Source organism: Prunus dulcis, chromosome 6 (assembly GCF_902201215.1).
Source record: "Prunus dulcis chromosome 6, ALMONDv2, whole genome shotgun sequence".
NCBI classification, from domain to species: domain Eukaryota; kingdom Viridiplantae; phylum Streptophyta; class Magnoliopsida; order Rosales; family Rosaceae; genus Prunus; species Prunus dulcis.
The window spans coordinates 13056855-13079070 of NC_047655.1; the positions used below are offsets into that span (position 1 = coordinate 13056855).

Here is a 22216-nt window from a genome sequence, read left to right on the forward strand (position 1 = left end):
GAGGGCTTCACTTTCCCCCCTACTTTCCCATGTGCAAGGCAACAATTTCCAATGAGAAAGCAATTGATTTTCCATCCCCAAGCCTCCTTTCCCATGAACCAAACAGGCCACAATGAGTAAGGGCAAGGCAAAGGTAAGGCTAGGTTTGTCACTATTCACTTGAATAGTGGCAGCCCTTCCCCTTTTTGTTTCCACCCCAAAGGGTAAGGGCAATTACTATTTACTTTAATTTATTTTCTATTTTTATACTTAAACCATTTATTTTGATAAGATTTTCGATTGCCATGTGTCACTATTTATTATAAAATTCTCACCTAAAATTTCAGATAACATTTTTAGATAAAATTTTCAGATAAGATTTTTGGTTGCCACGTGTCCATATTTTGTTAGAACATTCAGATCTCAAATTTCAGATAAGATTCTCGGTTGCCACGTGTTAATATTTATTATAAAATTCTAATCTCATATATGAGATAAGATTTTCACCCTCTAAAATTGCTCCACGTGTAATCTCTATCTTCTAAATCCCTCTATAAAACTACACCCTCAACTCAGACCTCTCACACCTTATCTTCTCTATCCTTTCATTTCTTAGATTTTAGAAAACACATTCTACTCTCAATGTCTAACCTGAGGAGGGTGTTAGAGAGGCAACAACGAGAAGATGAAGAAATCAGGCGCAGACGTGCTAAAGAAGATCGTGAGTTAAATGAAGAGGAGGAATAAGTTGTTTTAGCGATGGGTATGCTCAATCAATCAAGGCAACACGATCGTGGTCATGCCTTGAACGTGAACAGACATAGGCACTCTCGGAGTGAGAATCTATTGGAATATTACTTTGTCCTAAATTCATTATATCTTGTTTTTTATTTTCGAGGGAGATATAGAATGCAACCTCATTTGTTCCAAAAAAAAAATGATGCACGATGTTTGCAATTACGACACATACTGCGTTCAAAAGTACGATGCTCTTAGGGTTTTGGGTCTTCTTCCGAAGCAAAAACTTACAACTGCTTTACGGATGCTTGCGTATGAGGTATCTGCAAACCAGGTGTATGAGATTGTTAGGATGGGGAAATCAACTATCCTAGAGTGCTTGGTTAAATTCTATGATGCAATAGAAACTTTTTACACGAGGGATTACCTCAGCAAACTTATGCCTAGGGACCTCCAAAGGCTTCTACGAAAAGCCGAGGCTCGAGGTTTCCCACTAGAGGTGTCAAACAGGACGAGCCAGCCCAGCACGGCACGAGTCCAGCCCATTTAATTTAGGCACGGCACGAGACAAGCACGAATATTAGTGGGCCTTGCTTGGCACAACACGAAAGCTTGGACCAGGCTGGGATAAAAAAAAAAGGTCCAATGGATCGGGTCGGGCTTTGTCCGAGCCCTCTTCAAGCACGGCAAGAGCCCAAGCCCACTTCAATCATTGCCCAAGCCCGAGCATGTGATGCAATGACCAATAACTTACCAAACAGACTTAAGTGACTTAACAAAAAGACTTGACAAACAGACTTGGAGTAATCTTGTTAAACCCCTCAGCCTTAATGACTTAACAAACAAACTTGGAGTTGGAGAGTTGGACTCAAACTCAAAGCGTCGAATAGAGCCTAGAGGTGTCAAACGTCGAAGCGTGAGGAGCCATGCGTGAAGAAAACAAAGCATCCTCTCCTCCTCTTCCTCTCGATTTCTACATCTCCTCTTCCTCATCTAACATATCATAAATCTTTAGGAAATACCCCCAATTATTTAAAAAAAACCCCAAATTTGTGTTGGAAGATCCATGTAGCATCATAAAAACCCAAAACCTGTGTTGGACGCATCTAAATAGCTTGCAAACGATCAGCAAGGACCAATTGATTTGCGCCAGTACTGTTGCGAGATTTGTATTTGACGGCTCACGAGGTTTCTTTGATTCTACATAATTGGATTTGCAAGGTAAGAGCTTTAACCATATAGTTTCTATGTTTGGTTACTCAAACTTTGTGAGAAACATTGATTGTAGGGTATGAGCTTGTTTTTATTTTTATTTTTAATTATTTATTAAAGACAACAGTCTTAAATTTTTTGGTTTTTTGGTGTGGGTTTTGTAGATTCTACCTTCTGGGTTCAAATTGGGAGACAAGAAGGAAGATTTAGTCCAATTGAATGGTAAGTATCTGATTTGGATTTTCAAACATTCTTTTCTTGTGCATGTTTTCAAACATTTTGGATTTCCAAAATGCCTTATAGAGGCTCTTTTGTTTTGATGTGTTGCGCAACTAATGTGTGCCTCATATAGGCTCTTTTGTTGTTGTCTTGGTTTCCAGTTTGAATTTTATAAATAAATAAAAATTCTTTCGAAATACATTATAAATGGCGTAATTTTACAATCAGAAACAGAGACTAAGTTTGGTCTTTTTGAGAGAGTTCTTATATACATTAACCCCAAAAAGCTCAATATACCGAGTCTGTTAAGTGCAATCTGTAAGATAGAAGAAGCTCAAATTAGTATTATAGATAGAAGTTGAGTAGGACTTGTATAAAAGCTCAATATTAATAGACTCTGTATAAAAAGCTCAACACATGCAAATTGGTCCTTATATACATTAACCCTAAAAAGCTCAAATTGGTATTACATACCGAAGTTCAGTAGGACTTGTGTGTTTCTATTTTCCTTTATGTGTTCTAATTGTTTATGAATGTTACTACTCTTAAAGGATTTAGATGTTAACAAGCTTGAACCATAACAGATTGTTTTGTGGGATGCTATCATGGATTTCCACGTAAATCTTGAACCATAACATATTATTTTAGTTTTGCTGATGTGTGTATTTTTAATGCAGCCAACATTCTGAGGTGTGCATTTTTAACAAGTACTTGAGGGTGTGAAATTCTATTGGAGATTCTGTAATCACAAAGGGAGGGATTTTTATTTTTATTTTTTCTTTCCTGTTAATGGATCCTCAAGATTATATTGATTTTGGTGAGCATTATGATAATAATTTTGAACATCTTAATCCTAATGACATGCCTAATCATGAGAATAACTTAACCTCTAATGATGTGGAGCAACTTATGAAGGGAATATTGTGGGAATGGTGTTGTGTAGAGATTTCTAAAAACTCTACAACAAAACTTTGAGAGTATAAATCACCTAGCAAGCCATATCTAATATGAAATCAAAGTACGAGCGGATGCATTAAATAAACTAGGGATTTATGCAAGTCTTATTTGGTCCCAATCTTTATAAGTCTATGAAAGTGTGTACCAAAGACTCTCTAAATCATATTTGAGAGAAATATAAGATGTTCATACCCTTGGAGCAAATCTTGAAACCAAGAATGGTGTTCAAGTAGAGGGAGTGATCCCTTTGTTGTTGGCTCTTCCTTTGATGTTGAGTCTCCACCTTGTAGCTCTTCAAATAGGTACAAAGATATGCACTTCCCCAAAGCTCTTCACCAAGGATTGAATGGGATGAGAGAATGAGTAGACGACAAGTGAAGAGTGGTACTAGCACCCTCACTTGATGTGATAGATTGAAGGGGTTAGGGAGAGAAAGCTTGATGTTTTCTCTCTTCCAATTTCACCAACTTGAAAACCTTAGGATGATAGGATTAGCTACACACTTATAGGATCAAAAATGTCACAAGAGTGACAAAAATGCCTTTAAACCCTAGTGCAGCCACACCCCCACTTTGTGTGTCATCTTTTGCTATCTTGGTCCAACACATTAATCCTATAATGTGTCACATATGTGCCTAAGTTCATATAGTCAAATCCCTTTTGAATTTTCAAGTCATATGAGACCTTTAATTAAAGTTTCATAACTTTAATTGAATAATTAAATTAATCTAATCAATTTAATTACTCTAGTGATTTGATTAATTCAATCACTCACTTGTCGAACAAGTGTTAGTCCCCGTCATCCTTGGTTGACCGTGTCAAGTGTCGGGTCAACCATTTGACCTTTGACCTTTGATTTTTGACTTTGACCTTTGACTTTCACATTGACTTTAACCAAGTCACAAAATCATTCATTCTCTTCATAATTTCCCAATCGGATTCCTTTTCGGTGTGCGATCTTATATGAACTAATTAGTAAGGCAGTGAGTATGAATGATTCACTCTGAATCAAGTGTGAATTGTATCCCTCCATACAATTCTCCCTATTGGCGAAGGCTAATTATAATTAGTCCTTTTAGGGCTTTCACAAGCCATGAGTGACATCTAGCAGTATGTCATGGCTACCCAAGCTAAAAAGAATTCATTTAGAGAACCTAGTCAATTTGTGATTACAATGCAATTCGATCCTTCTCTAATTCAATACTTTATATCATATTCTCGAGTTATGGTAAACTTGTTTCAAAATTCCTAATATGACATCTCTAGATTATATGATTCAATCTGATGAAATTTCAAATGTTCTTGTTTCAATTTCCATCCAATACTTTGGCCAAAGATTCACGAATCATATCTTTAGAATATTCTATCTTCTTACTAAGAGCAAAGATTCCTTGTTGTACATTCACTTGTCTTTGCATACAAACTGAGAATCCTGAGGAACACCTTTAAGTCACATCATTTTGATATGACCGTATAGAGCTCTCAAAGAGAAACAATATATACACAAGACAACTGTGATGTCTCAGGTCTAAGGATTAATTTGCATTATCATAACTTAGAATTCTTTGTTTGACACTTAGTGAGTAAGACTTCCATATAAGAATTCTAGAGTTGATCGCATTCAGGGGACTCCATCTTCTATATAGCACCTGCACATCTATCTCAGTGTCTCTACACGAATGACTTGAGACTAGTCATCCTCTTAATTGAGCAGACATAATGTGTACTAGTCTTTGCCCGTCACCATTGTTCAATTGGTGATCCTCTAACTAGAAACATTTTAGGATACGATATTTATATGTATGGAAAGGTCTTGTGCACCTAACTTCTTTAGACCACTTTCCATTTATATCTTAATCCATGGACTTGTTACTTCGTGTACGTTATGTATCTAAAGCGATGTATTCTTACCCCTTTGATTATTATATATTATTTTCTTAGAATGATCCATTTTATGTTGGTTTCTAGGGCATATATCTAACAACCTATGCATGCTGATATGCCTCTTGAATCAAATACTCAAGAAGAAAACATTGATCAAACTAAGGTTAAAAAAAGAGAAAAAACTTATGAAGTTTGGAAACATTTTAAAGTTTGTGACCAAAAACTTGATGATGGGACTATTCTTCCAAAGGCTATGTGTATTTATTGCAAGCATGCTTTGACTTGTAAAACTATAAGTTGTACTAGGCATCTTCATAGGCATTTTAATGCATGTCTTAAAAAAATGGTCATAATCATGCTAGGCAGTCTCTGTAAATACTGGAATCTCCTCATTTAAGTACTCTCAAGCTAAAATGAGAGTTGAGTTAGCTAGATTTATTGCATGTGTTGAATTGCCTTTTCTTTTTGCTGGATGAGTATGATTAGGATGCTCCAAGGATGTTCGAACTCGATCCAATGAACACGGTATTGACAAGAATTTATGGACGGCCTATGGGAGCAAATGGACAACCATTGGAGCATGAACTGTTGATTAGGGACGGTCGATACAACAACCCTATGATTGACAGTTATCAGAAAATGCAATCTTCATATGTTCACGAGATACGTCAAATTGACTTGATAGAGCACTTATTGGAGATAAAAGGCAATCACTGTGGATGAAGTCAAGTTTAATGCTTTGTTTGGAATTATGCTTTGTTTTGTGTGTGGTTTGTAATGAATTAAGGTTTGTTTTGATGTATGAAATGTTTTTAATAAATAGCTATATTATTTAATGCTTTCTTTATTCAATAAAAGAGAAACAATACAACAAATTAATACATATGGCAACTCTTTCAATACAACCTAATGGTTTTGATCATTTAACCAATCTGTTTTGCTAGGTCCATGGTCAAGGAAAAGCTTTCTTCTCATAATATCCCTTCGTTTTAGCTTCCAATAAGATTTTGTTTCGGGAGACATATGGCTCATATCCATGGCCATGATTTTCATCTCTCTATCCACCATTTCTTATTCTTGTGCCTGCTACCTTTCAATTGTATATGCTTCATATTGTGCCTTGTTTGCTTCTTCTCTTTTCAAGTCTCTCTCAATTCTCAGTGCGCCGTTCTTAGCAATTTGGTCCAAAAATTTTGCACATTCAATTTTCGAAGTGCTCCCTCTCTTGACCTTTACCGCATTTCTCCCAATAGACCTCGGCTCATGTTGGATTGGTGAGTCTTGATCCATTGGGGAGTCCAATAACGAATCAGTTGCCAGTGAATCGTGGATCGGCGTCTCATTCAACACAACCGTCTGACCAATGAAAATAATTTTGAATCTCAAACAATTCTTCACAATGTCCCAACATTGGTGATTGATGAAATTTTTTTTGTCTTGGCTAATGGCACCGAACCACATTTGTGCCTGAATAATCTATTTTAAAAAATGAAAATGCAAGGAAAAAAAAAAGGAAATGCAAGAATATATTAAAAAAATTGGAAATGCAAGAAAATATTTAAAAATGTGACATTAAATTGAATAAATCGGCATTTCTAAATATTTTACCTCGTCATCAAGATTTTGACCGCTTCGAATGTTGTCCCTCGGTTTTGCCAACGCATCTCTCCATTTTCTTAACTCTTTATTCAAAATTTTATACCTACTAGCCAATGTCATTTCCGTACGAGCCGAACATGATATTTCACAAAATTCTCCATGAATTTTTCTCCACATATGAGAGGACTTCATCTCATTGCCTGTGATATGGTGGTGACCAACTTTGACCTAACACTCACATAACAAAATATCTTCTATGGTTGTCCATGTTCCTTTGGCTTCGATGGAAATGCCATTTGTATTTTTACACAAATGGAATATAGTATAGAAAATTTTGTGTAGAAAGTGAAAAATATTGGAAGGAGATGAATTTGTATGAAGATTTGGTGTGGAAAGTGAATAATATTTATAGGTATTTACAGAAAAAAAATTTCAGAATATTTTGATATTTTTTATTTCAAGGTTTTTTAGCCAAAAAATGGACAGCTATTGAATTTTACAAGATTTTTGGATCGGAGGCTCCAGGAGAAGCCACGTGGCTTGTAGCCGTTGGTTTCTGATAACTGTGGGTCAGCGTTGACGTCAGCAACCTGAAGGCAAAGTGACAGCCTATATCTCCCCTTGGGCTTGCCCGGTCTCGTGGATCCCAAGCCTTGCCCGAGCTGGATGTTGTGGGCTGGAGTTGCTCCCAGAGCCTAGGGCCTCCTCCTGCCTGGGCTGGCCTCTTGCGCTGGAGATGCTCTTATCACCAGTTGGCTCGGGTTCAAAACTCTGTCCCTCCCTTTAAAATACAATATCGTTGTAACTCAAAAAAGAGATATAATACATAATGTGGTCTCACTGGCATTACTCTTTGCACGTATAATAAAATGTTGCAAATGTGGATCGCCCAATACTTTCTTTTTTTCCTTATTCTATATAGTGTAGCATAGTTTAAATATCAGATTCATTTAGTATACCTACTTATTTATTTCATTTTAACTTTCCACAATAGAAATTATGACTCATTTAGTCCAACATCCACATAATTATGTGCCTTGTGCTAGGGTTGGGCATTCAAACAGGGAAACTGGAAAACCTAGCCGAACTGGACTGAAAAAAACCAGAAAAAATTTAGTTAACTAAAAACTGGACCGAACTGATCAAAAATCGAACCAGACTGATTTAATTCGATTCCAATTTTTGTTCTTATATTGAAAAAACCGAACCGATCCGGACCATTTTAATTAAAAGGCAAGTTGGGTTTGCATTCATGATGTTGATGTCTTGCGCAGAGAAATAGAATGGCTTTTTTTTATTTTTTCTATGAAACCTGTCTTACTTTTTGTTTGAGGTCGATGCCTATTCTCTCACTTTCTCTGATCCCATGCCTATTTGTATTAAAATATTGTAATTAAAAAGCAAGTTGGGTGGGCATTCATGACGTTGATGTCTTGGGCAGAGAGAAGAGAACAGCTTTTTTAAATTTTTTTAATGAAATCTTTCATACTTTTTAACGTCTCTTGTTTATCCCTCTCATTTCTCTGATTTCTTCTTTCTCTCTCATTCTTTCTTTCCTCTCTTCTTTGCCACCAGTTCTTTCTTCCTCTCTTTTCTCCGATATCTTTCTTTTCTCTATTCTCATCCCATTTATTCTTTCTTTCCTCTCTTCTTTCTCACTGATTATTTCTTCATCTCCTTCTCTTATTATTATTATTATTATTTATTTCTCACCAAGTCTTTATTTCTTCTTCTCTTCTTCTCATCTTTGTCTGATTTCTCTTTTTGTTTCTTACTTTCCTTTGGTGCATCAATTGGATATGTTTTGCTGGATAGTTATTTATTTATTTATATGTATCTTTTAAGGTTCAAATATGGTTTTTCTTGTATGAATTCGGGCGATTTGCTCCATTGCTTTGTGTAAAAATATCAGTTAGGCTAAGAGCCAGTCCAAAGCGTGAAAAACCAGAATCGAACCGGATCTAAATCGGCCCAGGTTGGTCTGGTTTTCTTTGGCATTTTAGTTAAAACCCAAACCAGATGAACAGTACCAGTTCTGGTTTCAGTTTTGCTTGAAACCCGGGCTGAACTGGATCGTGCCCAGCCCTATCTCTTGCTATAAGTTTTTCTCTAAATGAATGCATATCATATTTTAATTTGAGATATTTAGTTATATACCTCATTCTTAAACTAGTGTTATAGACAAACACTATACCATTTAATTTGTATAAACAAACCCAAAAAAAAAACTCTACTATTGCCAGCTATCCTATTTTTGAGTTTACTTAATATATTAATTTTCGGTTTTACCCTTTTATTTTGAATGTTTTGGGTTTTTTTTTTTTTTTTTTTTGTGAGGTTTTGAGGTTGGATTTGTTTTAAGAAAACTAATGGCAGTTTTGTAAATAATAAGAGTTCAAAGCTTCTTAATTATGTTGTAAATGAGCTTTGGGTGTGTTTTTAAAGTCCATTTCATGTAGGTTTTATTTTATTTTATTTTATTAATAATTTAGGCCCCTATATTGGGCATAATAGTGAAAAAACTTCCTTTTAATTTTCAATCAAAGTTAGACTATTGTTAATTCTCAGCATACATAACTTCACAATTTTACAGTTTAACAATTTTTTTAAATCAAACAAAAAAAAAAAAAAAACAACAATTTTTCGTTATATGAAATAACAAATTTCAAAAGCCGAATAATTTGTACAATTCCTAGAGGCTCATTCCCCCGGAGAAGTAATCATTTGCATAGGCCATATACATGAAAATCAAAGAAGCAACAATCCATAGAGGCCCAATCATTTACACTATCCAAAAGAGCAAATCATTTGCAAGGATTAATGATGACGTGCTACGTTCATATGCTCTAAAATATAGAAAATATGTAGTCTAACATGTTCTTTTCTTTTGTGACACTCATATTTTGATACTAAATAAATTATCATTGAATAAGGTAGAGGTCACACTCACATTTGTAAAACTCTCTTCACCTAAAATAACTCTACATTCATTCATGTAAATGTGAAGTTTTTGTGACATAGCACGGAAACACGATAAATAAAAAATTTAGGGAAAACAAGTGTTAACTCTAACATTGACAAACTACTGAAATACATGAGGAAACTAATAACGAAAAGTACGTGAGTTTCATATCACATTTCATAATACAATACGTGAAAAAATAGAAATTAGATTAATTTCTCCCATCCCAAATAATCTAACACACAATTGAACATGAAATTACATTTTTATTTTTTTAAAACCCTAGAGCGTGGTCAGAATTTTTACATCCAATGTGAACCCATCTTTGGGAAATCCCCATTCAATTTTTTCACCAAACCATAAACATTCACAAGGAGGTAGGAAAGCCGTAAATTCAAAATCCAAGTCTCCGTCCAAGGAAGATGCTCAAATTGTAGCAAGAAATTATTTGTAAAGAGTATATGAAAGAGACAAGGAACCTTCACTTTGCCAATGCATGAAGCCACCAATTTATGATGCGTATAACCAATCAAAGCATAATTGAACATCTTAAACAAAGAAAAGCTAGGAACCAGAAAAAGGAATAACTAAATCCAAAGAAAACACAAGGCCAGAAGGACCTCTCGGTTTCCAATCTCTTCATGCCAATGTGTGTACTATAAATCCAGCCAACCCTAGAGCTTCCATCACATCGCTCACAAGGTTTCAAACAGAAATCTAATCATACACAGAAAAGAGAGAGACCACTGCAAATTAATAAGGCTAATTTAGATGGAGGGAAAGCCATTTGCTGCCAATGCCAATCGTGTTTACCAAGACATTGAGCCATTAGAAGAATGGGTACGAGAGCAAGCATCCGACGCTTTCCTCGTCCATCTGTCGGGTTTGTTGCTTATGAATTTCATTTTGTCATATTGATATTTTTTTCTATATTATTATTGTTATTTTTTCAAAACCAAGATGTTGGGCAATGTAGAATCCTCTTTGTTTTCTACATCTTGGACGTCTCCACTTATAGCCAATTATTTAGTTTTGTATGGAGCTAGATTCACATGTTAGCAGTTCGACAGAAAATGGGGGAAAGGAAATAGGGTCAAATCCATATACTTTGCTAGGGTTTTCAATTTGGTCCATGCATTTTTAAAACATGCAATCATACTCGTATAATTAATTTACATTAGGTTGCAATCAAGCCCAAAAATCTTGAATTTGATAGGTTTTCATGTTCTTTTTATTTAGTTAAAGGTTTGGATTGGACCAAGAATTTGACATTATTGTACTTCTTCAAGGTGAATATTGTTGTATCTAAAAAATGTTTGAAATGTGGGTTAGGTCAGTTGGCTAAGGCAGTGTGCCCCTTTAGCACTCAAGTTCGATCCCGTGTAGAATATCACTTTGTCAAAAAAAGAAGTTATGTAACAAAGTGGTCACTTTTGCGATTCCACTCATGATTGGAACCTAAATTTTTATATATTTAAAAAAAACAGAAAATCTTACCAAATTCTAGCCAAAGAATAACGTACAAGAGATTACCTGTGTGTGAAGTTTTGAGTTGATTTTCTTGCTCTCTATGTTTTGGAATTGATGGAAGAATATTGGATTGGCGTTGATTTATTGTGACAGGATATAAAAAGGAGAATCTGAAGATCCAAGTAACCTCAGCTCGATACGTAAGGGTGCTTGGTGAACGCCCACTTGGTGACAACAAATGGGAGCGCTTCCGCAAGGAATTCCCAATTCCCTCAAACTGTGATCCCAATGGCATTTCTGCCAAATTTGAGAACAGCGTTCTTTCTGTCAAGCTCCCCAAAATGATAGCTCCAGCAGTTGATACAAAAGTATCAAAAACCCCCACCACAGAAGCCCCAAAGCCACCCACCCAAGAAGCTCCTAAGCCACCCGCCCAAGAAGCTCCTAAGCCACCCGCCCAAGAAGCTCCTAAGCCACCCGCCAAGGAAGCTCCTAAGCCACCCGCCACGGAAGCTCCTAAGCCACCCACCACGGAAGCTCCAAAGCTTCCTAAACCCATGAGCACCGGTGGGCCGCAGCCTCAAAAGACTGGTGCTAATAACCAAGAGCAGATCAAGAAAAGCAACGAAGCAACTTCACAGGGGAAAAATAGTAATTACGGGCCTCCGCAGACAACGGAAAATGAACCAAGTAGGGTGAGTAAGAGTAGCAACCAAGTGGAAGCTGAGGCTAGCAATGCTGCTCAGAAAACAATGCGCAAGGACAAGAGTGGTGATGGGTTGGACAAGATTGCTGCTAAAAGCACCGAAAAACTTGAGGAAGATCGCGGGAAAAAGGTTGAGGATTCGACAAAGGAGGAGCTTAGAAGAGCAATATTTGGGCATCCTGAGGACAATGCTGGTGTTGAGAAGTGCTCTTTTAGCTGTAACTATAAGCAGGTGTGGTATGGGCTGGTTATGGAGATGAAACAGCAGCCAAGGAAAATGGTGAAATTGGGTTTAGCATTTTTATTTGTTCTGGTACTTTGGTTGTATGTCAAGCATACAATCAAATCAATTCAGGAAATTAAACGCCAAGAACTGTAAATCTGTAATGACTGCTCATGCATGCATATGAAAAATGCATGAATTGAATAAAAGGGCTTGACCATTGGAAGGTTATCCCTAATTCATTTACTTACATTTTCATTGTAAAATTTGATTTACCAGTTAAAAATTATTATTATGTTCTAAATGTTATTTCATGTTTGATAAATTTTCCCAAAAGTAATTTTATACTAAATTGTTTCAATCATATCTTATAAGTTCACAAGACTAGTGCAAATGGGATCAGCATCCGGCATGAGAAGCAGATACATGCCATAAGTTTAGGTTAAACATAACTGAAAGTCCAGTTGGATATCATGGTAAAACTAGGTCTTATCAAAGACAATATTCTGGTAACACCAGCAACTCAACTTAATTGCTTTCTTCATTTGGGAACTCCAACCTGAAAGCCACCCACTTGTCATCACTAACGGGCAGCACCGTTATGCGATTAGGGAATGCAATATCAGGAAATTGTGTGTAAACTCTAACCCTGTTGCACAGCAAGTAACTCCTCACCCCTGTACCTTTCCCTACATTTGTGACAGCAGGAAGATTGGGCTGTATAAATGCTGGCGAGGAAGGGCTTTCTTCAGTTGAAGGGAACATCGATTCAGAGCATGAAGAAGGATTTCCGGTTTCTTTTATGTTATCCATTTCCAGTACTGCTTGAAATGAATCACAGACCTCAGCTTCGAGATTGGCGTTGGCTGATAAATCGTGTAATGTGCCTGTTTCATAAATGCAAAAACAAAGAATATAAAGTTTTTTTGGACAAAACAACAAGGTTTTTAACATTCCTCCTAGGTATCCGATGAAGATGTCACCTTTCATTTGTTTAGTACATTCCTCATACTTGATAGCTGGAGATGAAACCAATTGTTCTTCATGTATGAGATTCTTGACTGAATCAACAGTCATTCTCAAGTCAGAGCTTTGAGTGGTCTTGAGAGCACCTTCTCTCAGATGGCAGGAAGTTATCTCAGTAGCCCGGCTCAATCCACCTAAACAGAAATTAACCTTGTCAATGCAAATTCATTGGCTTTCTTCCATGGAAATGTGCACAAGCAGCACATAACTCAAACGTAGGATACAAATATTGGCATTGCAACAATGTGCAGCAGAGTAAAGATTACCAAACGTAACGCAAAAAATGGCTTGTCAATTAACTAAAGATTTCTCTGAGTAAGCAATGAACAGAAACCTATCCGCAATTATTCAGCTACCTAATGAAATCATTTATGTGCCTACTGTTTATCATGGCCTAATAAAAATTTTGAAAGACAAAACTTCACATGTAGCAGAAGAACATACAAAATGTGGTCTAATTTATTGCTCATGCTCAGATTAAATTATATACAAAAGAAGCTTCCTTCCGCCAAAAACTTAAACCATATCAGAAGAGGAAGAATACTAACTAACTTACGCTCTTTTAAAGCAATGTAGGCAACTTTTGCAGCATTCAGCTCTGCCTGTTTCTTGGATTTCCCTGCTTTCCCATAGAATTCCTCTCCTTCAACTTCCACAGTGGAGGAGAACGTTGGCAGGTGAGATGCACCGGATCTCGCAGTTTTATATTGTGGCATGTAAAATCCTTCTCTCTGAGCTAACTCCTGTAAGAGATTCTTGCAATGACCAGATTCAACCTGTACAAGGACATAAAGAAATTAACTCTGTACTCTATTAAATGAATAAATAAATAAAAATCATATCTAGGATGTCGCGTAAAATGAACACACGCATCACCATAAGATATTGTTCATTTTTGCAACCACCAAAAAGTGAGAGATAAATAACAAGAACTAGTTAAGGGAACTTGCACTGGTTTGGGCACCGTCTTGTGACGATGACATTGAAACAGCGTTCGCAGCAGCATGCTCTGGCCCCTTCAAAGTGTTGAAGAACTCTGGGCTTTCAATAGTATGCTCATGATCAGCTGTAACAGTAGGCTCAACTACAAGAGGTGGTCATTGATGATAAAGAAAATCGGCTGTATATATTGGAAAGGCGTATGAAATATTCAATCCATTTAAACTATAGATTAAGTTTGCCAAGTTGAAATGTGCTTCATTCCTATGAACTTCATATAACTATATCTGATTTAAATCTTTCCCTTTTTGTGATAGTGAAGTGAGTGATATGACAACACTAGCCTCAAGCAAGTTTAAGAGTTTCCAAATAGATGCAGACGAGAAATATAACAAAACATACCAGAAGAAAAAGAAGAAGGTGGAGAGGTGAAGTGGAGGAAAGCGAGCATGGCGGCTTGGTTCTGCGCTTGTTTGGAAGATTTGCAAGCAACGGGCGAGTCAAAGGAGAAGCCATTTACAGATACAGAGGCCTTGAAGGCAGGGTTGTGATCCGGTCCATCCTTCATGGTCGTGTATCTTGGCAACCCCCACTTCTTCCCATGGCACAGCTCCTGCAGCTTACTCTTGTACATTATATTAATTCTAACTAATTTCTTCCTCTTTCTCTAAAACAAAACTGATCCGAGATGATGAACTCTCAAGGGGAAGAGCTGAAGAATTAGTAGTGTTGTTGGCTTGAGGAAGGAAACTCATCTTTGTGGTTTGGTTTTCTAAAGGCAACATGCAATGCTTCAAGCGTGAATTTTTGGAGGAAGATTTTCCAATTAGGTGCATTCATTTGGTGTGGAGGCAACAAAACTACGGCAAATGATCATAATCTCTGCATGTTAAAAGCATGAGGGGATTAGTAACCAATAAAAGCATGAGGGAATAATCTGCATGATCTAATGTGTATCTAATATGATACGTTTGAAGGCAGAAATAATATGATTAGTTCGATTGTATGTATCTAATATGATAATATAATTTGTTGTTGATATAGTGAAGTTTATTGACAAATACAATTATGAAAAATATTCACACTAAAGTTCTACCATGTTTGGCGACTTGGATTGAATTGAATTATGAGGTAGAATTCGATTGGATTGGATTACATTGGATTGAAAATGATAATACTAATCCAATGATCTGCTTGGTATTACACACGATTAAAGGGTTCGATTTAATGAAATGTGCAATTACATGTCTTGGTAGGATTAGACATAATCCAAACCAACTTAATCCTAACATTTTGGATTCGTAGGATTAGACATAGTCCAATTTATGTTATTTTTAGGCCCACCAAACATTTGACTAGGATTATGAATCATATCCAACTACATAATCCAACTCACCAAACAAGTAATGTAACAATAACTTTACGGGTACCAACTTATTTATCAACATATTGATAGCAACATATAAAACCTGGTTACATATGGTGAAAACGCAGGCTGGTATTTTAGTAGAAATCGAATGGACTTTAACAGAGTTAACTTCCTAGGTGGAAACACGTGTCAAAATCACGACGAGGAACATGGTGGGTGCAGGATTTTTGGTTTAGGGTTTAGGGACAGCAGAGTTTTACTCTTTCGATAACTCCTCTCTCTCTCTCTCCTCATGCTATCATATTTTCTCCCAACAACCCCTGCTATTTGGTTTGCTAACCGAATCCATCAATTACCGCTCGATTACGTCTCTTCAAAGTTCAAACCATTACCTTCTGCAATTTGACAGCCTGAAGAAAGAGAAGATCACAAAAAGAGGTCAGAATTCTTTCTGGGTTGCCTTTCTCATGTTATTTCATGAAACTTCTTCTTTCAATTTTGTCTAGAATATGATAAATAAATTGGATTCTCAGCAATCTGAATCTCTGATAAACCTGCATATGCATATTGGGAATTTTTTATTCTTGAATATTTCAGCCGTCTCATATCCATGTTTTGTTCTTCACAGGTTGGTGTATTTTTGTTTCTAATTTTGTTACTTAATTTGTTCTCTCTCTGTTTTCTGAAGGAAAAATGGTGTCTGAGCTAATAAATGCTAATCCGGTCATCTACGAAAAGAAAGAGCGTCGGGTTCGTAGTGTCCCAACTGCTTCTGCAGATGAATATGCTGTTGAACCCATTGACCAACAAGAAATTTTTGATATCCTTTCTGTATGATTACATGTATGCTTGTAATCTTATATGTACATGAAGCATCTGTGCATATTCTGATGCTTTTATCAATGCACATTAAACTCTTGATGAACTTAATTACTATAGCTTAACCTTGTGAGTTTGGTTTCGAAGTAATTTTGTATTTCGTCTTGTATGCCGAGAAGAATTTGCACTTCTTAACAATTGTTACATCACATTAGAGATATAAAAGACCCGGAACACCCTTACTCGTTGGAGGAGCTCAAAGTAATTACAGAAGATGCAATTGAAGTAGACAATGGTCGTGGTTACATCAGGTAGACAAATCTTTATATGCTCATTTAAATAGTTTTTCCTATTTCAGTTTGGGTTTTAAACTCTGTTGATTGAATAAATGATAATTGTTTTCTTCAGGGTCACATTTACTCCTACTGTCGAACATTGTAGTATGGCAACGGTTATTGGTCTTTGCTTACGTGTTAAACTCTTAAGGAGCCTGCCTTCTCGTTACAAGGTATGACCTTTATTTTCTTGTGATTGTCTTTGTCGTACAACATTCTTTATGTACCATTTAATATAGGTGAAAGTGGTAGTGAATTTTGTGATTGCATAAAAACTGTTCGTACCATTTATTACTAGAATTTTTGTATGACTTTATAAGAAATAAACTGTTTGAACATACTTGCAAAGTGTCATGCACCATTTCTGAAGGTGTGTGAATTTAGTGTGGAAGCAGGGAACATTCCAAGATGTTCTGCTCCACAACAGAAAAATATTTTGATGAACAAAGCCTGTGCTGTTATTTTGCTATTTTGTGTCTTGATGCTAGACTGGCTAACAAACCTCCTAGGTTACTACGTGTAGCGCAAATGAATAACAATGGTAGAAAAAATATTGGAGATAGAGACTCTGGATATGGTTGATTGAATTCAAGGTCAATATACAATGAAGCAAAGTATATTTTAATTAATCACTAGAAGTTGGAAGAACTGTATAGGTTCTCAAATTTTGTGGAGAGTCATCAACAATTCCATTACGTCTTCTTATTTACATCGTGAAGTTTGCTAAGATCTTTTAAAAGCATTATTCATATAGTTAGTCACTTAAGAAAATGATCCATTAATGGCATCTTGGAGATAGCTTTGGTAAACAGCATGGAGTGTTAGAAGTGATAATTGCTAGATGTAGCAGCTGTATCTTCTGATCTGGCCACACTCCACATACAAGATGGTGTGCTTTTTGTGATGCCATTGAGAGAGAATTCTTTTGCTAACCATTTTGTTCCAAATATTGGCATAGTGTATCATCTTAAATCTTCTCACCTGTATTGTCTGCCACCTGTGATGCGAGACCATTTATTGATTTCATGTTACTTAGTTCTTGCTGTTTTCCACTACATTGCTTGATGTACTGCTAAAATTCGTACTATTTGTGCAATTAGGATTCTCCTAACTGACCTGTGAGTTTCCCCTGTAACACACCCACCGTTCGCCTCACTCTAACCCAACTAGCATGGGACACATGGAATCCCATGTGAATCACCAAGTACCACCTTTGTAAAGGCTAAATATGATAGACAGCATAGCAAATGTTAGGTCCCAACCCCTCCCCTCCTTTTCTACATATCTTTTTGGTTAGTTGTCTATGATGCATCTAATTGATTGTTGAATTCTTTATTATTTTTTGGTGGCATTGCCTGATGTACTGGTTGAAGTCTCAGCTATTCAGAAGCAAATGCAGAACTTCTGTTTCTGAAAGCAGGATGCAAAAATAATTATTAATTTTGCGAACAACCAATGCAAACAAAATGGTCGTGTAATATTTTTTTTTTTTTTTTGTGTGTGGTTAGGTGGATATTAGGGTGGCACCAGGATCTCATGCAACTGAAGCTGCCGGTACTCTCTCTCTCTCTCTCTCTCTCTCTGTGTTTCTTGGGGGTTTTCTGCCATGTGGATGGGGCTTTGGAAAATCACACGACTCATGGTTCGTTCATATGATTCTCAGCAATTCACAATAAAGTTTATAGCTAGGCATTCCATCTAGCTTGCCTGCAAAGGTTTCTGACATCTGTTAAAAATCATTTCTCCGACTTATTTTAACTTATTGCTAATAGAGAAAGTGAAGTCAGTCCTACCTTTCATCTTGGTGATAGCTTCTAGTACAGACACTGGACGTTTTGAAGCATCTATTGGACTGCGGGACCTTAACATGTTGTAGCAAATACGTGACCTGAGCTTAGTATAAATTTCATAAACTCTCATCTAACATTTGTGCTTTTATTTTTCTACTGTGTGCAGTTAATAAGCAATTGAATGATAAGGAACGGGTGGCAGCGGCGCTGGAAAACACTAACCTTTTGGATATGGTTGATGAATGCATTTCTCCTTCATATGAATGAATATGTGGACTAATTCTAATCGACTGATCCAGTCATCAGTATAATACTTTTCTTCCATGTTATTTATGCATTTTGTTGCCACTTCTGCTTTTCTTATTTGAGTGTTCAGTTAGATGGGAATGATAGATTAAAAGAAATGATGTCCATTGCTCAAAATTGTGAGCAGTTGATTCTTGTCATATGAAATTTGTATTGTAATACCACAGAATAGCATTAGTTTATGTGATATGATTTAATTTAATTATCAAACTATTGTATATTTCGGGTTCGATAAATTTTTGTTGGTTGAAGAAAAACTCAACTCTGGGGGAGGAGTAAGAAGAATTGGTTTTTGTTTCCAAGGGCATCTAATTATTTTCCCCATATTGAACACCGTTAATGTCTAAAATCCTAGAGGAAATCTAAATCCTAAGCCATATAGTTTTTACATCCTAAAAGTCAGCAACCGACTAGGAAAACAAAAAACTTGTCTATGCCATGTTTCTTACACCTTTATCTCTATCTTTATCATCACGTGGCTCATGATGGATAATAAAGGGGTATGAAACTTGTTACATGGAAGGTTTACTCAAAAGTGAGGGCTGCAGTTGGCTTGACGGAACAAAAAAATGTACACGAAATCAACCTACATCTAGCAGCACAAGGCACTAGGGAACCTAACTCAATTGAGGTATTTTCTTGAGTTGAGAGGCAAAGCTTCCCCCGATGCATTGGGAAGTTTAGGGGCCCTAAAATTGATTGTCTTGGTATACCAATCTCACAAAAGGAGTGAAATGATTTGCAAATCTGTGATTAGGTTGTTACTTGGGGGATTTGGAGGAATGGACACTGGAAGAAAGGGCAATGATGAAGCTGAAGCCCTCAAACAAATCCTTATAACCAAAATTAACTGTTCGAAGCAGCTTATAAACTATATTGCAATGTCGAAAAATAAACTAGCCTAGCACCAAAAAATAAGAAGAAAAAATGACAGGCCACACAACACCTAAATAACTGTTCAAAGTATGGCTGTTGCTTACATTTTGATTTAATAAAATCATACTGTAAGATGAATTTTTGTTCTGCAACATGCTCCGAGATCATTACAAAAAAGTGGGGCAGAAAAGAGAGCTAATTGCTTTTACTTCATAACGTTACAGGTTTTTCCTGCAATCTAAAACATAAAGAAGCAAAATACACAAGGGCTGATAGGAGATTTGAAGATAATAATGTCAAGGCAAAATTGTAGCAATCGTCCCTGGACTAAGACTAAACTTTACTTTTCATCCCTCATATTGTTAAATTGTTACTGTGGGAGCAAATTTCCCCACGAGAATATTCGGTTGCAAAGATTCCCCTTTTTTCTTCGCCGCCTCTTTCTCCCTGCAAAATAAAACCAATTAGAGGACCACACCCGGGGGGTGTTGGCCAAAAGCCCTCCGATGCCTAAGTCAGTTCAATAGATCCGTAGAGAAACGATAGCTAAAATAGGGTACGGGATATGTTTAATGTGTAAATCGGGCGGCCGGAGCCTTATGTAAAAGAAAGAGAGAAAGGAGGGGGCTAGGGTTTGAGAGGAATTTTCTGCAGAGTTTCCGTAGAGATTTCAGACGTACCTCAACCCTTGTGTGTGGCTATCCTTTTATAGTGGTCTTGGAGGCTAGGGTTTCAGAGGAATAATTCCGTAGATGGAAGGGAATTATTTCTCCCCTATTTGGAATTGATTTGATTAATTAGGGATTTTATTTACCCTAATAAATCAAATCCCTAATTGTAATAGGTATCAAATCAAATCCTTTTTTAATTAGGTAACTCCTCATTTAATTGGGAATTGTGGTAGGAATCAAATCAATTCTCAACCTGATTAGGTAACATTCAATTTAATTGGGTAATTCCCAATTAAATTGAGTAACTCCCAATTAGGTTGATTAATTCCCAATTAGGTCAAATAATCCCCAAATGGAAGGAATTATTTGACCTAGGGTTTGATTTAATTAGGTTCCCACAAATGCCACCCAGCTTCTGCATGGCGCGTGGTGGCATGTAGGAGATGTAAATTATCCGTTGGGCTGTCCAGCTGTAACTGGGCTTCCTTCGTGGACTTGGGCTCCTGCGTAGAGGAGGTGTTTGACTTGCCAATTTTATGAACTCCCAGGTTGGAAAGAATTTGCGATTCCTTGTAGGTCAAGGAATTTTTATTCTTATAAATGTAGGGCTCCTCCGATTTATTCTTCACACCAAAAATCCATTCCGATTTCATTAGTGAGAGAGAGTAAGCTTTGGAGAATTTTTCCCTTCTTCTTGAGCTCTTGTCTTCATCGTACACCCAAGGTAATTTAGACTTGAGTGCTATATATATATATATATATATATTTCTTTGTTCCAATTTTTGGCAGCTTGGATCATGCCTTCTAGTCTATGTGGGGAGCTGAATGGGAGGTCAGCAGGTTGGTGTGCGCTGGTGAGCCAAGATGGCAGCAAGAGGTGCAAGCTTGGGTTCAACTTAGAGGCGTGCCTGCTGCTGGCGAGCTTGGTGCGCAAGGGCAAAACAGGTGCGCATGGGCTGGAGCTGGAGGTCTGGAGGCGCTGGGCCAGGAGCTTGAACCAGGTGGCATGAGGCCTTGCATTGGAGCTGAAGGCGTGCTGGGCTAGCGCTGGGAGAAGTGGAGCTGGGCTAGAGCGAGTTGGGCCGTCGCTGGATGAAGTCGATGGGCCTCCTGCTGCGTGCTGGGCTGAGATGCGAGCTGTGCCGCGACTCCTGCTGGGTTGTGTGCTGCTGGGCCGATTCCCTGGGCTGATCCAAGCAGCTTAAATTTTTATTTTTATTTCGCATTCTAACATGTAGAATTTTTTCTTTTTGCAGCTACTTGTTGATCAACCATGTCTTCCGGAGATGGTAGCAAGGCTCCCAGTTCTCAAGTCCCTTTGTATTTATGGGGAGGCTCCATAGTGCATAGCAAGAAGTTTGTGGCCAACTTGCATCGCGTCACGACTGATGCTCAGTTCCAGAAGTGGCGGGCTGCTTATGCGTCTGCCATTCCAGATGACGTGCGAGTTAAGCTATTGAAGTCTCGGAAGGACAACGAGCCTTTGGTGGATGCGAATGATCTTGATGCTAGGATCATCACCTTCCGTCCCTTTTACTTCTCCTTGGGCTTCAAATTCCCGCTGTCAAAGCTTTTCAAGGAGGTGTTCTGCGCCATGGGGTGTGCCCCGAGCCAATGTACTCCAAACGTTTACCGGGCGATCATGTGCTTCGAGAATCTGAGTCGTTTCTTCATGTTGGAGCTGACGGTGCGAGAGTTCTTTTATTTTTTCGAAGTGAGGCACTTCGAGCGGTATGCCCAAGTTCGCGTCTACAAGGCCGAGCTGTTCAACAGTCTTAGTCAAGGGGATCACGCTTGGCATGACGAGGTGTTGGAGGTCAGCGGATGGTGGGAGGGGATGTCGGTGACGGCCCACTTGTTCCCATCACCTATTGCGATGGTATGTCTCTTTGCGATTTTTGATATGCTCCTTTTATTTGAATTTCTTGAAGTGTGGCTGACTAACTTCTGTCTTCTGCTTGTAGTGAGTGACATTAGCAAGCAATTGGAGCTTGGACCGGACATGGCTAAGGTCCGTCGTGCTTTGAACATCCCTCTAAGGTTTCGCGAGTGGCGCTGGCTGTTGAGTGAGTACTGGGAGGAAGACGGTGGTTTGCCCTCTGCCGAGGATGTCGAAAGGTGGAAGCAGAACGGTCC

At 37.5% G+C, this 22216-nt stretch overlaps 3 protein-coding genes across 3 annotated transcripts; 2 read left to right on the forward strand and 1 right to left on the reverse strand.

The window, feature by feature from the left end:
* Window positions 1–10144: 10144 nt before the first annotated feature.
* On the forward strand, window positions 10145–12199 carry LOC117631495 (circumsporozoite protein-like). The gene is made up of 2 exons (XM_034364694.1): window positions 10145–10433; window positions 11174–12199. The coding sequence occupies exons 1-2, from the start codon at window positions 10322–10324 to the stop codon at window positions 12103–12105; spliced, it is 1044 nt and encodes a 347-aa protein (XP_034220585.1). The 5' UTR covers window positions 10145–10321; the 3' UTR covers window positions 12106–12199.
* Window positions 12200–12345: 146 nt separating this feature from the next.
* Window positions 12346–14548, reverse strand: LOC117632728 (double-stranded RNA-binding protein 1-like). The gene is made up of 5 exons (XM_034366286.1): window positions 14313–14548; window positions 13926–14016; window positions 13532–13751; window positions 12933–13109; window positions 12346–12836 (listed from the first exon to the last, which is right to left on the reverse strand). Exons 1-5 carry the CDS (start codon window positions 14546–14548, stop codon window positions 12478–12480), a joined length of 1083 nt encoding a protein of 360 aa, XP_034222177.1. The 3' UTR covers window positions 12346–12477.
* A 909-nt stretch (window positions 14549–15457) lies between these two features.
* Window positions 15458–18743, forward strand: LOC117633235 (protein AE7-like). Its single transcript, XM_034366955.1, has 6 exons — window positions 15458–15721; window positions 15972–16103; window positions 16308–16413; window positions 16511–16610; window positions 17946–17991; window positions 18394–18743. The coding sequence occupies exons 2-6, from the start codon at window positions 15977–15979 to the stop codon at window positions 18492–18494; spliced, it is 480 nt and encodes a 159-aa protein (XP_034222846.1). The 5' UTR covers window positions 15458–15721; window positions 15972–15976; the 3' UTR covers window positions 18495–18743.
* The last annotated feature ends 3473 nt before the right edge of the window (window positions 18744–22216 follow it).

What these genes read in the sequence shown, in the direction of transcription:
- LOC117633235 (XM_034366955.1), top strand. Translation starts at nt 15,977, where the DNA reads ATGGTGTCTGAGCTAATAAATGCTAATCCGGTCATCTACGAAAAGAAA. An exon ending in AATGGTCGTGGTTACATCAG is followed by an intron (nt 16,414 to 16,510) that starts GTAGACAAATCT and finishes TGTTTTCTTCAG; the next exon opens with GGTCACATTTACTCCTACTG. An exon ending in TCATGCAACTGAAGCTGCCG is followed by an intron (nt 17,992 to 18,393) that starts GTACTCTCTCTC and finishes TACTGTGTGCAG; the next exon opens with TTAATAAGCAATTGAATGAT.
- LOC117632728 (XM_034366286.1), bottom strand. Translation starts at nt 14,548, where the DNA reads ATGTACAAGAGTAAGCTGCAGGAGCTGTGCCATGGGAAGAAGTGGGGG. An exon ending in AAGACGGTGCCCAAACCAGT is followed by an intron (nt 13,752 to 13,925) that starts GCAAGTTCCCTT and finishes GTCCTTGTACAG; the next exon opens with GTTGAATCTGGTCATTGCAA. An exon ending in ATGTACTAAACAAATGAAAG is followed by an intron (nt 12,837 to 12,932) that starts GTGACATCTTCA and finishes TTTATGAAACAG; the next exon opens with GCACATTACACGATTTATCA.
- LOC117631495 (XM_034364694.1), top strand. Translation starts at nt 10,322, where the DNA reads ATGGAGGGAAAGCCATTTGCTGCCAATGCCAATCGTGTTTACCAAGAC. An exon ending in TTTCCTCGTCCATCTGTCGG is followed by an intron (nt 10,434 to 11,173) that starts GTTTGTTGCTTA and finishes TTATTGTGACAG; the next exon opens with GATATAAAAAGGAGAATCTG.